General features: G+C 54.4%; 1 protein-coding gene across 1 annotated transcript in view; it reads left to right on the top strand.

Moving 5' to 3' along the window:
* The window catches only part of SKIC3 (SKI3 subunit of superkiller complex), a 1,397,627-nt gene that overhangs the window by 924,116 nt on the left and 460,373 nt on the right, over nucleotides 1–13,138 (top strand). The window contains exon 29 of the mRNA XM_078675399.1: nucleotides 209–333. Coding sequence (XP_078531525.1) covers nucleotides 209–333 — 125 coding nt within the window. The remainder of the gene's footprint in view (nucleotides 1–208; nucleotides 334–13,138) is intronic.

The following is a 13,138-nucleotide window of genomic DNA, read 5'->3' as shown; positions in this document are numbered from 1 at the left end:
ATGTTCCTATTACTTCTGCATAGTACCTTGCTTTTGCCACAAGCTCAGACTTACAACCCTTGCAAAAGCAGACCAGAAGGTAGAACTAAACCGTTGCTTTGTGTCCTCGTACTCATTGTCAGAAGTATTAACATTTGTGATGGACTCTTCAATAGCTTTACGATAATTATTTAAAAAAGGTTTCAATAATCACTGTTTTTCTTTATAGCTCAACAGGACATTATGATAAGGCAATTCAGACTTACTTGTCTACCCCCCTGACAGAATTTGATGACATCACAGGGCTTGCACTTGCTTATTTCAAGAAAGGATGTTTACAAGAAAGTTTCAAGGGTAAAGCGCCACTATCTTTTATATTCATAATGTTTAATAAATGTTTTACCTGAAAGATGAGGATGGAGTTTAGCTGTAGAATGCAGATGTTATATTTTTATATCAGTATCCAACAACCGTTGCCACTGTTTTATCAGAAATATAAATCTGATAGAGACTACTAGCTGCAGATTCCTTAACGTAGAATTATTCCCAGGCGTGAGACTGGACCCGGAAAACTTTTTGCCCAGCATCCCTGCGGGTCGGGGGGGACGACATCACGCGGCTCCGTCCAGGTGTCTTCCGCGTATGTGACGTCAGCGAGGTCACATAAGTCCCACCCCAGCGCGCCTACGTCAGTTTTTCCTTTTCCACGTGCAATGCTGATCCGGTTTTTGCTCTGGGCCTGTTTAGGCCTTTTTCCTTCGCTTTTGCGTGTGCTGTGGGAACAGTGTGCGAATGCCTTTGGGCTTTAAGATTTGTTCGTCTTGTGGGCTTTTAATGTCGGCGACGGATCCTCACCTCATTTGCATGTGGTGCTTGGGGAAGATTACGGCTCCACTGACTGGGAGGCGTGCCAAAGTCACGGCGGGAGCGCCTGATGAAACTTCTCTCGGCTTGCATGTCCAGATCGGCTTCGTCTCCTCAATCGACTTTTGCTGAAGGCTTTCAGAGCGGCCGTCATCGCTGTTGCCCTCATCCCTCTCCTGTGCCATAAGAGTGTCGCTCCCCTGTAGGTAAGTGTCGCAGTTTGTCCCCGAGGGCTGGTTTCCAGCCTGTTGGGAGCGTGGGCTCTCCGCATATCGTTCCCCTATCCACCGTTTCCCGGTGAGGGGACGTCGAGAGCCCAGATTTAGACCTATGCGGCGGCTTTGCAGGTCTCGCTGGCTTCTCCCCCTCCTCCTTAACCTCCTGGGATGTCGCCGGATCCCTTGCGCTGTGCGGGGCCCTCCGTGGCGTCGCCGGCGGCTTTGGCGCCGACTGATTTGGATCCAGGTTCGGAGGATGTGGTGCGGTTTGGGTGTGGTCCTTCGGGGGTCCCTCCTTCTGACCACGGGGCCTCGCCGCAAACTCCTGCGGGAGTCCCTGTGGTGTAGCGGGAGATCGCCGGGGCTCGGGTCGCATCCCCGAGCCCCACTCGGCCCTTTCGACAGGTGGTTGTTCTGTCTGAGGCCGAGGTGACGCCGCTACGGCGCCTGCAGCTGCTTGCCTGGGCGGCGCCACAGGGGTCGGCAGGCCCCTCTCGTCCTGTCATGGGCCTAGGCTGGAGGGGGTCCCCTGGTTCCTCTCCGGTTCCTTCTCATCCATCCACGCAGGCGGCTGCCTCGTCGGAGGTCGTCGGCCTTGGCGGCGCCACAGGAGTCGGCGGGCCCTTCTCGTCTCCTCATGGGTCGAAGTTGGAGGGGGACTCCTTGTCACTCCCCGGGTCCCTTTTGTCCCTCCACTCAGGGGGATGCCTCGCTGGAGGTCGAGTCCGACTTGGCGCCACCATGGGGGTCGGCGGATTCCTCTCTCCCTTCCATGGGTCTAGGCTGGCGGGGGACTTCTGGTCGCTTTCCAGGGACTTCTGGTTCCTCCACGCAGGCGGCTGCCTCGTCGGAGGTCGAGTCGGCGCTCCTTGGCCACCTCGGCTCCAGCCCGGCCCCGGTCCCCCGCGCCGTGTGGCGTGGTGAAAACCTGTCCAGCATCTCATGTGGTGCTGTACGAGGACAACGCCGTGCTCCAGGTTGCAGACTCCACAGCACCAGACAGGCATCTTGTGGATTCGTACTCGGATGCCCCCTCTTCCCCAGAGTTTGGGTGCCTGCTGGTGTCGTCCTCGCCGGAGACAGGCCATCGTGCCGTGGCTTTTCCCCCGCAATTTTCGCCGGAGGAACAACAGGACCCCCACTCTTCGGCGCCTCTTTCTCCTTTCCGGGCCTGGCCCGTCCCCGCTCCGCTTGGTTTAGGGGATGGCCGCCTTAGTTTACAGCCGTCGGCCATGGAGGAGATGCTTTTTCTGCCACAGGGCCCTACGGAGGCGGTTGCGGCCTTCGTTTGCACCCTTTCCACGGCAGTGGGAATTTTGCACATGGGGGACCCGGCTTCCCATTTCCCTGTGGATCATCTTTTGGAGGTCCTTCACCAGGGCTCTGGTGGGAGGGAGCTGCTGCTCCCCTTTGAAGGTTCGCCCCATTTTGCTTTGACGGGGACTTGGGGACGCCCTGCCACGGGGGATCCAGTGCCCCAACACCTTCTGCACCGGCACCTTCCAGCGCCATGTGACCCGGTGACCCGGTGTGTCTTTCCCTCCACCTTTCTGCCAGTGGGCCCCTTTTGCGGACCGCCTTTCCTTCCCTGCCATCGCTGTTTGGCTCCCCCTTCACAGGAGGCCCGCTGGTTGGACTCTTGGGGCCGCAATATATTTGCCTCAACCAGTGCAGCTCTGCGGGCCCTCAACACTTTGTGTGTTGGCCAGGATTACATCTTGCTTGTGGGACTCGGCCGAGTCCCTTGGATCTGCAGCTTCCCAGGAGGGTGCTAGTGTTGACTTGACCACCATGCATTAGATGGCCGGGAGCTGCCAGCGTTCGTTCTTCGCTCCGCTCTAGACATCTCGGAGGTGCTTGGTCGTGCCGTGGCTTCTTCGGTTGCCCTTCGCCGCCATGCTTGGCTTCGGGACAGTGTGTTCCCGGAAAATGTCCTGGAACGGCTGGTGGATCTTCCTTTTGATGGCACCCTTTTGTTTCCCCCCGGCAGACTCTGCAAACCGGAGGTTCTTGGCGGGGCTTCCTCCTCCTCCTCCTCCTCATTGACATGTGGGTTGGTCTGGTTTTTGTGAGCCGTTCTCCCGTTGGGGCGAGTCGCCCCTGTTGTGTGATCTGTGTGCTTAATGTGCCTGAGAGTCCTCTTTATTGGGACTGTGGCCCTGTTGGCTGCTGGCCGGCCTTTCTTGCTGTGTGTTTTGTTGTAGGTTATTCACGCCAGGTTGACCCTGAGACTAGGCCTTTCTGCTCTTCTCTTGGCTGCTTAACAAGCCTTCTGCGGGGGGTTTTACCCACGGCTCTTTCTGTTGTCCTCTGCTGCAGAAGTTTCTTCCTAAGTGGGTTCCCATGTCTTTGGACTAAACCTACCCTATGTGGGGTAGTGGTAGCTGTTATATAGCTTGTTCTATGCTGGGAGTTGTGGTCGCTTTCGGGCCTCTGCTCTCCATGGTGTCTATGTATGTTGCAGGTGCAATTTCCTTTTTGCTGTCTTTGAATGCCTTGGTGGCGCCACAGAGTGGTTTTTCTCCTAGGTTGCTTCACTGCTCGCTTGGTCTACCTGCGGACTGCGGCCTGGCGTTGTGGCTCTGGTTTGCCTTCTTTTTGAGGCATGTGTGTGGGCCCCTCTCTAAGTTGTGTCCGGGCCCTTCTCCCCTTCGTGTTCGCTTCGCGGGGTGTGTCCCCGGCCGGAGGGCTTGCCTTCTCTTCTTTCCCTCGTCTCCATGGAGCCTCTAGGTTGCGCCTCTTCCTCTTCTTTGTTTTGGCTTTGTATGGAGGTTCTGTTGCCTTGTAGGGACGTGGGATGCTTCGCCCTTCACTTGCCTTGCCCTTCACTTGCCTTGCCCTTGTTTCCTCGGTTCAGTGTGAACGGGCTCCTCTTCTTTCTTCTTCCCACGCTCCCCTTTGGAGTCGGTAGTGTTCTGCTTGTAAGAGGTTCTCCTTGCCTGGGGGGGACGGAGTTCTTCACCCTGTCCGTGGGCCTGGTCCCCGGTGGATCCCTCTGTTATGCCCAGGCATTGGGGTTCTTCTCGCAGACCCTCCTTCCCCGGGGGTATGGCTAAGGTATCTATTCTACGTTAAGGAATCTGTGGCTAGTAGTCTCTGTCAGATGTACGAGTTACCTACCTTCGGTAACGGTGTATCGGGTAGAGACGATTCTAGCCGCAGAATCCTTCAAGGCCCCCCCTTCCTCCCCGTTCTGCGAGGCCTTTGGCTTGATCTTCTGCACTCACCCCCAGGGGTGAAGGTTATGTTGCCGTATCCCTTTGTTCTCCTGGCAAGGTGATTTGTCTTCTTTCTGTTCCTTCCCCCTCGTTTGCACATTGGAGAATGGGTTTTGGGGTACTTCTATGCCCCTTTGCTCTGGTTGTCCCGTGTCTTGTCTTCACTCTTTCCCTCCCTCCCTCTCCCCTTTTTTGTTGCTGAGGTTATGGCCCCTCTGTTATCCTCTGGGTTGGGGCTCTCTGGCCGTGCCTGTGATCCTTGTCTATTCGGGGGGTTGTCATACTTTGTGCTGGGGTTGCCTTGGAGGCTGTCGTTCCTTGGCACTGGTTCCTCATCGTTGTTCTTGGTGGGTGTTGTAGTTCTGCTACATGTTGTCATGACATTTTGCGTGTGGTCCTTGTCTCCAGTGGGGAGGAACTGTCTACATTCCTGCCTTTGAGTTTTGCAGTGTGGTCTCTGCTCCTTAGGGTGTTGTTCCTTCATGCCTTTTCTGCTATTTCGCACACTTTTCCCATACTCCCACAGTTTTGTCTGATGGCTCCGCATTGTGGCGCGGAAAAGTTCCCCGAAGAAAACCGACGTAGGCGCGCCTGGGTGGGACTTATGTGACCTCGCTGACGTCACGTATGCGGACGACGCCTGGGCGGAGCCGCGTGATGTCATCCTCCAGTCATGCAGGGATGCTGGTCAAAAAAGATTTCCGGGTCCAGTCTCACGCCTGGGGATAATTCTACGGTAAGGAATATGTGGCCATAATCGTTTCTACCAGATACACCGTTACCGAAGTTAAGTAACTCGTACTTTGTGAGCTCTTAATTCAGTACTCTTTGCTCTACAAGTAGATGGTGATCCCTTCTTGCACTTCTCCATCTCATGATGATTCGGTTAATTGTTTTTACTATCAAGAATATCTTTAAGTTTATTATCATTGTGTGAAATTGCCCAATGTTAATTTGTAAATCTTTAAACTAAATTTCCCAATAGGCCAAACATTTTTAAATAATGGTTATTTTATGGAAGGTTATATATCTGAAAGAGACACGTTAGTGATAGATTCCTTACCGTAGAATATTCCCCAGGCGTCCAACTGGATCCGGAAAGTTTTCTGCTTAGCAGTACCCCGGCGCACCAGTAGGTGGCGTCATGCAGCTCCGCGTCCGTCACTGGCGTTGTACGCGCCGGAATGACGTCACGGAGACTACTTAGGCGCCACCCATGCGCTCTGACGTCAGTTGTTTCTTTTTCCGCGCCGAAAGCGCAGATCCGGATTGAGCACGTACCTCGGTCATTTTGACCACTTTTTTGAGACCTTTGTCTCCTTTTCTTGTCTCTTCGTGCATGCAGGGATGGCCGGCTTTAAGGCTTGCGGGTCATGCCGCCCTAACATGTCGGTGGCAGACCCCCACGATATGTGCCTCTACTGCCTGGAGCTTGACCATGACTCCCGGGATTGTCAGGACTGCCATGCCATGGCCCCGAAGGCCTTGCGGGAGCGGCGTCGGAAGTTGCGGGAGGTCCGGCATTCCTCTCACCGCCGCTCCAGGTCTAGGGAACGTTTGCGGGACCGGGACCGGAACCGTCGCTAATCGGACTCTAAGTCTTCACCTTTAGATTCAGGTAAGCAACGCCATAAAAAGAAGTCGAAGAAGCACGTACGCTCTCTGACGTCCCCCTGTCGCTCCCCGGAGGTGGACGTTGGGGACAGGAGCCCCGCCTTCGGGCCCCGCAGTCCAGTGTCCAGATCCTGTTTGCCCGGCAACACCGCATCTGGCGCCAACCCCGGAGCCACTGGATCCCGCGCCACAAGATGCAGCACCGCTGACTCCGGCCCTGGCGCCGCCCTTGGCTCCGGCCCCAGCGCTGCCCTGGCTCCGCAGTAACCGCACTGGGTGCCATTTATCCTGCCCCTGCCCCGTTCCCGGACAATTTTGTTCCGGCCTGGGATCCATGTCGGGATGCGGCTCCGGCGCGGCCCCGTCTCCGGGTCCGGCCCTGCCGCCATGGCTGGCTCCTTCTACCCCAGAGCCAGACGACGACTGGGACGGCTCTGAGGACCCCCTTGTGCGGCAGTGTGACTGAGCAGGATTGAGTGGATGACCTTCAAGATGCGTGTGGACTTGATGTGTCTTCTGACCCGGGGTTTGCCTCGCCTCCGCCTACTATGGAGGAAGGTACTTCTTATACTATGGTGCTGCGGCGTGCCGCGGAGGCCCTCCATCTCGACCTCCCTACGGTGGCCCTTAAGACCAGACGATCCAGACGGCGTCTATGACGTCTGAGTGCTGCTCCCTTTCAATGAGGCCCTTACGGAAGTCCTCTTGGTACTTGGTTGCGGCCGACCTCGGAGGGACCAGTGGATAAGAACGTCGCTAGGCGACTGGTGATCCCGCCTGCTTGACCACTCACCCCACGCCTGAGAGTCTGGTCATTCAGGCCTTGACATCACAGAGTGCCTTTCTCTCTGCTCCGCCGGATAAGGACTCTAAGAGGCTGGACCAATATGGCAAGAGGTTGTTCTCCTCAGCCAGTTTGGGGTTGAGATCTTTTAATACCGCCTGCTTATTGGGCTGTTACTCCCACGTAGTGTGTGATATGGTGGCGGAGGTTCTGCCTCAGTGCTCTGAGGAGGTCCAGGCTGTCCTTTCCCAGGTGATTGCAGAGGGCAAGGAATCTGCGAAGTTTGCCATCAGGTGTGGTTTGGACACCGCTGACTCATTGGGCAGGGCGATTTCTATGACGGTGGCGTTGCGGTGCCACACCTGGTTGCGCTCTACTGGGTTTTCACCCGATGTCCATAGCTTGCTCATGGACATGCCCTTCGATGGCTCCTGTCTATTTGGCGGCAAGGCGAACAGTGCCCTAGAGCGCTTTAAAGACTTGTGCGCCACTATAAAGTCGTAGGGTCTTTCCAGGAAGGCCCCTGCCATGTCTGGCTTGTGTTCCTTTCGTGGCCAGGGTAAGAGCACTCAAACACGGTCCTTCACTAAGGCTGTGCAGAACCAGCCCCAGCATGGCCACGGTCGTGGCTTCCACAGGGATGGGTCGGGTAACTAGCGTGAGGATCAGTCTACCTCCACCCCCGCTGCTTCCGCCTCCAAACCTTCCTAATCCGAGCTTCAGGGAACACCCCATGCCAGTAGGTGGCAGGTTTCGCCACCACCTTCACCACTGGCGTGGAGTTACATCGGACAAATGGGTCTGCAGATAATCTGTCACGGTTACTCGCTCCCCTTTCTGTCCTCCCCTCCAACCATGCAACCTCGGTGCCACCGCATGTCGGGGGATCATTTGGCTCTTCTCCGTCAGGAAGTCACGGCCCTCCTGGCCAAGGTGGCCATCGAGTACGTTCCCAATCAGGAAGTAGGGTGTGGTTGTTTTTCTCACTACTTTCTGGTTCCCAAAAAGGAAAAGGGGGGCGTGCGTCCCATGTTGGACCTCCAGGACATCAATCTCTTCCTCCGGAATGAGAAGTTCAAGATGCTGACTCGGGCTCAGGTCCTGACTGCCCTGGACCCTGGAGACTGGATGGTAGCGTTGGACATGCAGGACGCTTATTTACACATCCCCGTCCTGCCGACTCGCTGACGGTACCGGTGGTTCATGGTAGGCCAGGAGCATTTTCAGTTTGCAGTGCTCCTCTTCGGCCTTACCAGCCCCCCTCGGGTGTTCACGAAAGAGATGGCAGTGCTCGCAGCTCATCTGCGCAGGTCCGGTGTGTCAGTCTTCCCCAACCTCGACGACTGGCTGTTGAAGGCGGGCTCGCCCCAGGCAGTCGTCTCCCACCTCCAGACTACGGCCGACCTCCTGTATTTGCTGGGGTTCTCCATCAATGTGCCGAAGTCGTACCTGAGTCCCTCTCAGAGGCTTCCCTTCATCAGAGCGGTTCTGGATTCGACGCTGTTTCAGGTTTATCCTCCCAAGCAGAGAGTCCGGGATATTCAGGCTATGATTCCGCTCTTTCAGCCTCTCTCCCGTGTTTCAGTCAGGATGACCCTCCGGCTTCTGGGCCTGATGGCCTCCTGCTGGTGACGCATGCCAGATGGCATATGCGGGCTCTGCAGTGGGACCTGAAGTTAAAGTGGGCACAGCATCAGTGCAACCTGTCCGATTGCGTCCAGATCTCAGAGGGCGCTGCACAAAAGTTGCAGTGGTGGCTCACGAACCGCGGTTGGGTCAGTGGCAGACTTCCTCTCCCTTCCCCAACCGGAGCACACAGTGGTGACGGATGCATTCCTTCTGGGATGGGGAGGCCACATGGGAAAGGCGGAGATCAGAGGCCTCTGGTCTCCTGCGGAGTCCCGGCTACATATCAACCTTCTGGAGCTGCAGGCGATCCGGCTTGCACTGAAGGCATTCCTTCCCTCGTCCGGGGAAGTGTAGTGCAGGTGTTCACGGACAACACCACCGCCATGTGGTATTGCAACAAACAGGGCGCGGTGGGGTACTGGACCCTATGTCGGGAGGCTCTGCGCCTCTGGACATGGCTGAAACATCACAGCGTTACCTTTGTGGTTCAACATCTGGCAGGTTGTCTGAACGCCAGGGCGGACAAACTCAGCCGCCGGTGCATGATTGATCACGAATGGCGGCGTCTGAGCTCAGACAGTGTGCAGGGTCTCTTTCAGCAGTGGGGAGAGCCTTGGTTAGATCTATTCACCACAGCAGAGAACACGCAATGTCATCAGTTCTGCGCGTTGGAATTTCCAAATCGGCACTCGCTCGGACACGCTTTTCGTCGCAAGTGGAGTTGCGGTTTGTTGTTAGCCTTTCAGCCTATACCACTTCTGAAGAACATCAGGCGAGACCAGGCCCAAGTCGTTCTTGTGGCTCCGGACTGTGCTCGAAGAGTCTGGTATCCCAAGCTACTCAGTATGAGCATCGATCCCCCGATCCGTCTGCCTCTTCGGGTGGATCTTCTGTCGTAGCAGCAGGGGACGGTCCTCCACCCGAACCTGTCCAGCCTCCACCTCCATGCGTGGAGATTGAGCGGCGGCAGTTGACACCTTATGATCTTCCTCCCGAAGTCTGTGATGTCATTCTGGCAGCCAGGCGTCTCTCCACTAAGCCTGTATACGCCTGCAGGTGGAACAGATTTGTGGCATGGTGCACAACGAAGGCTGTGGATCCCCTTTCTCTCTGCTCTGGGTACTATCAAAAGTTATCTTTCTGCCATTTCCGCCTTCCTGAGGCTTCCTGATCAGCCTTCTCTTTTTAAGTCCCCGGTTGGTCACCGCTTTCTCAAAGGCATTACACACACGTTTCCACCCGTGCCTTTCATAATGCCTCAATGGGACTTGAATCTTGTCTTGACTTTTCTGATGTGCGCTCCCTTTGAGCCTCTTCATAACTGTCCCGTACGTCTTCTCACTCTAAAGACGGCTTTCCTGGTTGCTATCATCTGTGCCAGAAGAGTGAGTGAGTGAGCGAGCTTCAGGCCCTTTCTTCCAAACCTCCTTTCCTTTCTGTTCTTCTGGATTAGGTGGTTTTAAGGACCCGTCCTTCTTTCTTGCCAAAGGTTGTTACGCCCTTCCACATCGGGCAGACCATCGCTTTGCCTACCTTCTTTCCGCCTCTGCATCCTTCCGGGAAGAGGAAAGGCTTCACCATCTGGACCCACAATGTGCGCTAGCATTCTATCAGCAGTACAAAAGGGGGTGGTGATGGACGGAGCATCTAAACCAATCAAACACTTCCACCCAGTCAACAGATCTGGGTTTAATCCATCACCGTTCTTTAGCCCACTCTGCCACCCCAGTTCAGACATAGCCATATGCCAATCAGTCTGACCCTGTGACTCATGGGAATAGTCCAGCCCGAACTGCCAAGCCATGCCTTCCCTGGACCGGAAACAAGCTTCCTAGGACCGGTTTCTGGCATTTCAGCCGTCTTCAGCCAGGCTTGCTTGAATCCAGTGGCAAAGTGAGCAAGGGCTGACGTCTGAGCATACCCTGCCAACTTATGGCGAACAAAGCGGTACAAAAGGGGGTGGTGATGAACAGAGCATCTAAACCAATCAAACACTCCCACCCAGTCAACAGACCTGGGTTTAATCCATCACCGTTCTTTAGCCCACTCTGCCACCCCAGTTCAGACATGGCCATATGCAAATCAGTCTGACCCTGTGCCTCATGGGAACAGTCCAGCCCAAACTGCCAAGCCATGCCTTCCCTGGACCGGAAACAATCTTCCTAGGCCCAGATCTCTGTACTGGGGTGAATGTATGACATTGTTCTGCATTCTGTCCATCAACTGTTGTTTTTGCATTTGTCACCCTAGTGGGACAGGTATGTTCAGACGTGAGTCCCGTGCTCTCCAAACCACTGGAGTCAAGCTATCCTGGCTGATGACGGCTGATAGCCAGAAACCGGTCCTAGGATGCTTGATTCCGGTCCAGGGAAGACATGGCTTGGTAGTTCGGGCTGGATTGTTCCCATGAGGCACAGGGTCAAGGCTGATTTGCATATGGCAATGTCTGAACTGGGTTAGTGTGGTGAGCAAAAAAACGATGGATTTAGGCCCAGATCTCTGTACTGGGGTGAATGTATGACATTGTTCTGCATTCTGTCCATCAACTGTTGTTTTTGCATTTGTCACCTCTAATGGGACGGGTATGCTCAGACGTGAGTCCCGTGCTCTCCACATCACTGGAGTCCAGCTATCCTGGCTGATGACGGCTGATAGCCAGAAACCGGTCCTAGGATGCTTGATTCCAGTCCAGGGAAGACATGGCTTGGTAGTTCGGGCAGGACTGTTCCCATGAGGCCACGGGTCAAGGCTGATTTACATATGGCCACGTCTGAACTGGGTCGGTGTGGTGAGCAAAAAAACCATGGATTTAGGCCCAGATCTCTGTACTGGGGTGAATGTATGATATTGTTCTCCATTCTGTCCATCAACTGTTGTTTTTGCATTAAGCATTCTATCTGCAGCGTACACAGCAGTTCTGGGTAGATGATCAGCTTTTTGTTGGCTACGTGGGTGCTAAAAAAGATTGAGCTGTGCACAAACGGACCGTCTCTCGGTGGGTCGTTTTGTGCATCAAAGCATGTTACTCCTTGGCCAAGAAGAGCCTCCTGTGGGGCTGCGTTCCCATTCTACCAGGGCAACAGCGGCTACTACTGCCTTGGGAGGTGGCGTTCCCTTGCAGGACATTTGTCAGGCAGCTACGTGGGCCTCGCTGCACACGTTTACCAAGCACTACTGCCTTGACAGTCAGGTCCGGAGAGACTGCTTCTTTGGCCGTTCTGTGCTCTGTGACTTTTTGGTGTAATCTTGTTCGCAGACCCTCCACCGGGGTTGGTATTGCTGGGGTATCCTACAGTAAGAAATCTATCACTAACGTGTCTCTTTCAGATGCACAAGTTACTACTTGTGTAACGATATATCTGTAAGAGACATTAGTTAGTGATAGATTCCTTGCCGCCCCACCCATCCTCCCCGTTCTGCGAACTGATTACTAGGATTAAGGTCATCCCCTTTTACGGCCCTAGTTTTATGCACCAATGGTCAGTTTCTTGCATGGGTCTGCATTTCGGCGCGGAGAGTCTTGTACAGAACTGATGTCAGCGCGCATGGGTGGTGCCTAAGTAGTCTCCATGACGTCATTCCAGCGCCTACGACGCCAGTGATGAACGCGGAGCCGCATGATGCCACCTACCGGCGCGCAGGGGTTCTGCTAAGCATAAAACTTTCCGTATCCAGTCTGATGCCTGGAAAATATTGTACGGTAAGGAATCTGTCGCTAACTAATGTCTCTTACAGATATATCGTTACTCAAGCAGTAACTTGTGCTTTAAAACCTATATGTTGTTAACTGAATCATCATGAGTGGAGAGGTGTGGTGCAGCGGCCAGGGCAGCTGACTTCAGAGCACAGGGTTCATGGTTCGATCCCCGTCTCCGACGGCTGCTCAGCTCAGCATCATGTGACTCCGGGCAATAGCTCACTTAAATTCCACAACGGCCTCCAGTGCCCGTAAGGGTGAGTAGTTTGCGCTTTACAAATACGGATTTATTTATTTATTTATATCAGTGATTATCTTTAAAAATAATTATGGTGAATATGTCCTTTGTTTGTTCCACTAACTTTGTGTGTCCTGGTCAGGCATGCCCAATGGCATACGAGGGGTTCCGCAGGCACTCGTTCCAGCATGGGGTGGGGGGGCTTGCATGTACATTGCAGAGGAGCTTGCACAGTAGAGTGTGGAGGAGGACCTTTCCAGAGGGATGTCCTTCCATACCCCTCCAGCTGTGACCATGGTAGTAAAGATACCTCCACTCAATAGCAGGGGGGTGCTGACCCTTAGGAGCTGCAGATCAGAGGCCTCTGGTCTCCAGAAGAGCAGAGTTTCCACATCAGTCTGCTTGAACGGAAGGCAGTTTTCCTAGCACTGAACGTATTCTTCCCTTCCATTTGGAATTGGTCATTCACATCTTGACAGACAATATGACCGGAATATGTTGTGTCAGTTAGTGGTAGGGAGGAGTAGAGTCCCTTTCTCTCAGTCAAGAAGCTCTGAGGCTCTGGTCCTGGGCTCGGGAGAACAGAATGTAGGTGGTGGCGAACCACCTGGTGGGTTCACTTATCAACGGAGCCAACAACCAGGGTTGGCATCATCTTGCTGACCATGAGTTGTATTTACACCTGGGGGTTGTGAAGATAATCATCGAATATTGGGGCATGCTGCACGTTCATCATTAACGACCAGCATCCGGTGCAAGGAGGCTTGTGGGATGTGTTAAGTTGAAGTGGAACCTACCTCTTCACACCCTTGATTCCTCCGGTTCTGAGGAAGATCCACCTAGACCAAACCCAAATCATCTTAATGGCTCCGGATTGGCTGAGAAGGGTGTGGCACA

The sequence above is a fragment of the Lissotriton helveticus genome, chromosome 2_1 (assembly GCF_964261635.1).
Source record: "Lissotriton helveticus chromosome 2_1, aLisHel1.1, whole genome shotgun sequence".
NCBI lineage: Eukaryota > Metazoa > Chordata > Amphibia > Caudata > Salamandridae > Lissotriton > Lissotriton helveticus.
The sequence above is the reverse complement of the archived record's forward strand: the minus strand, read 5'-3'. Positions and strand labels throughout refer to the sequence as shown.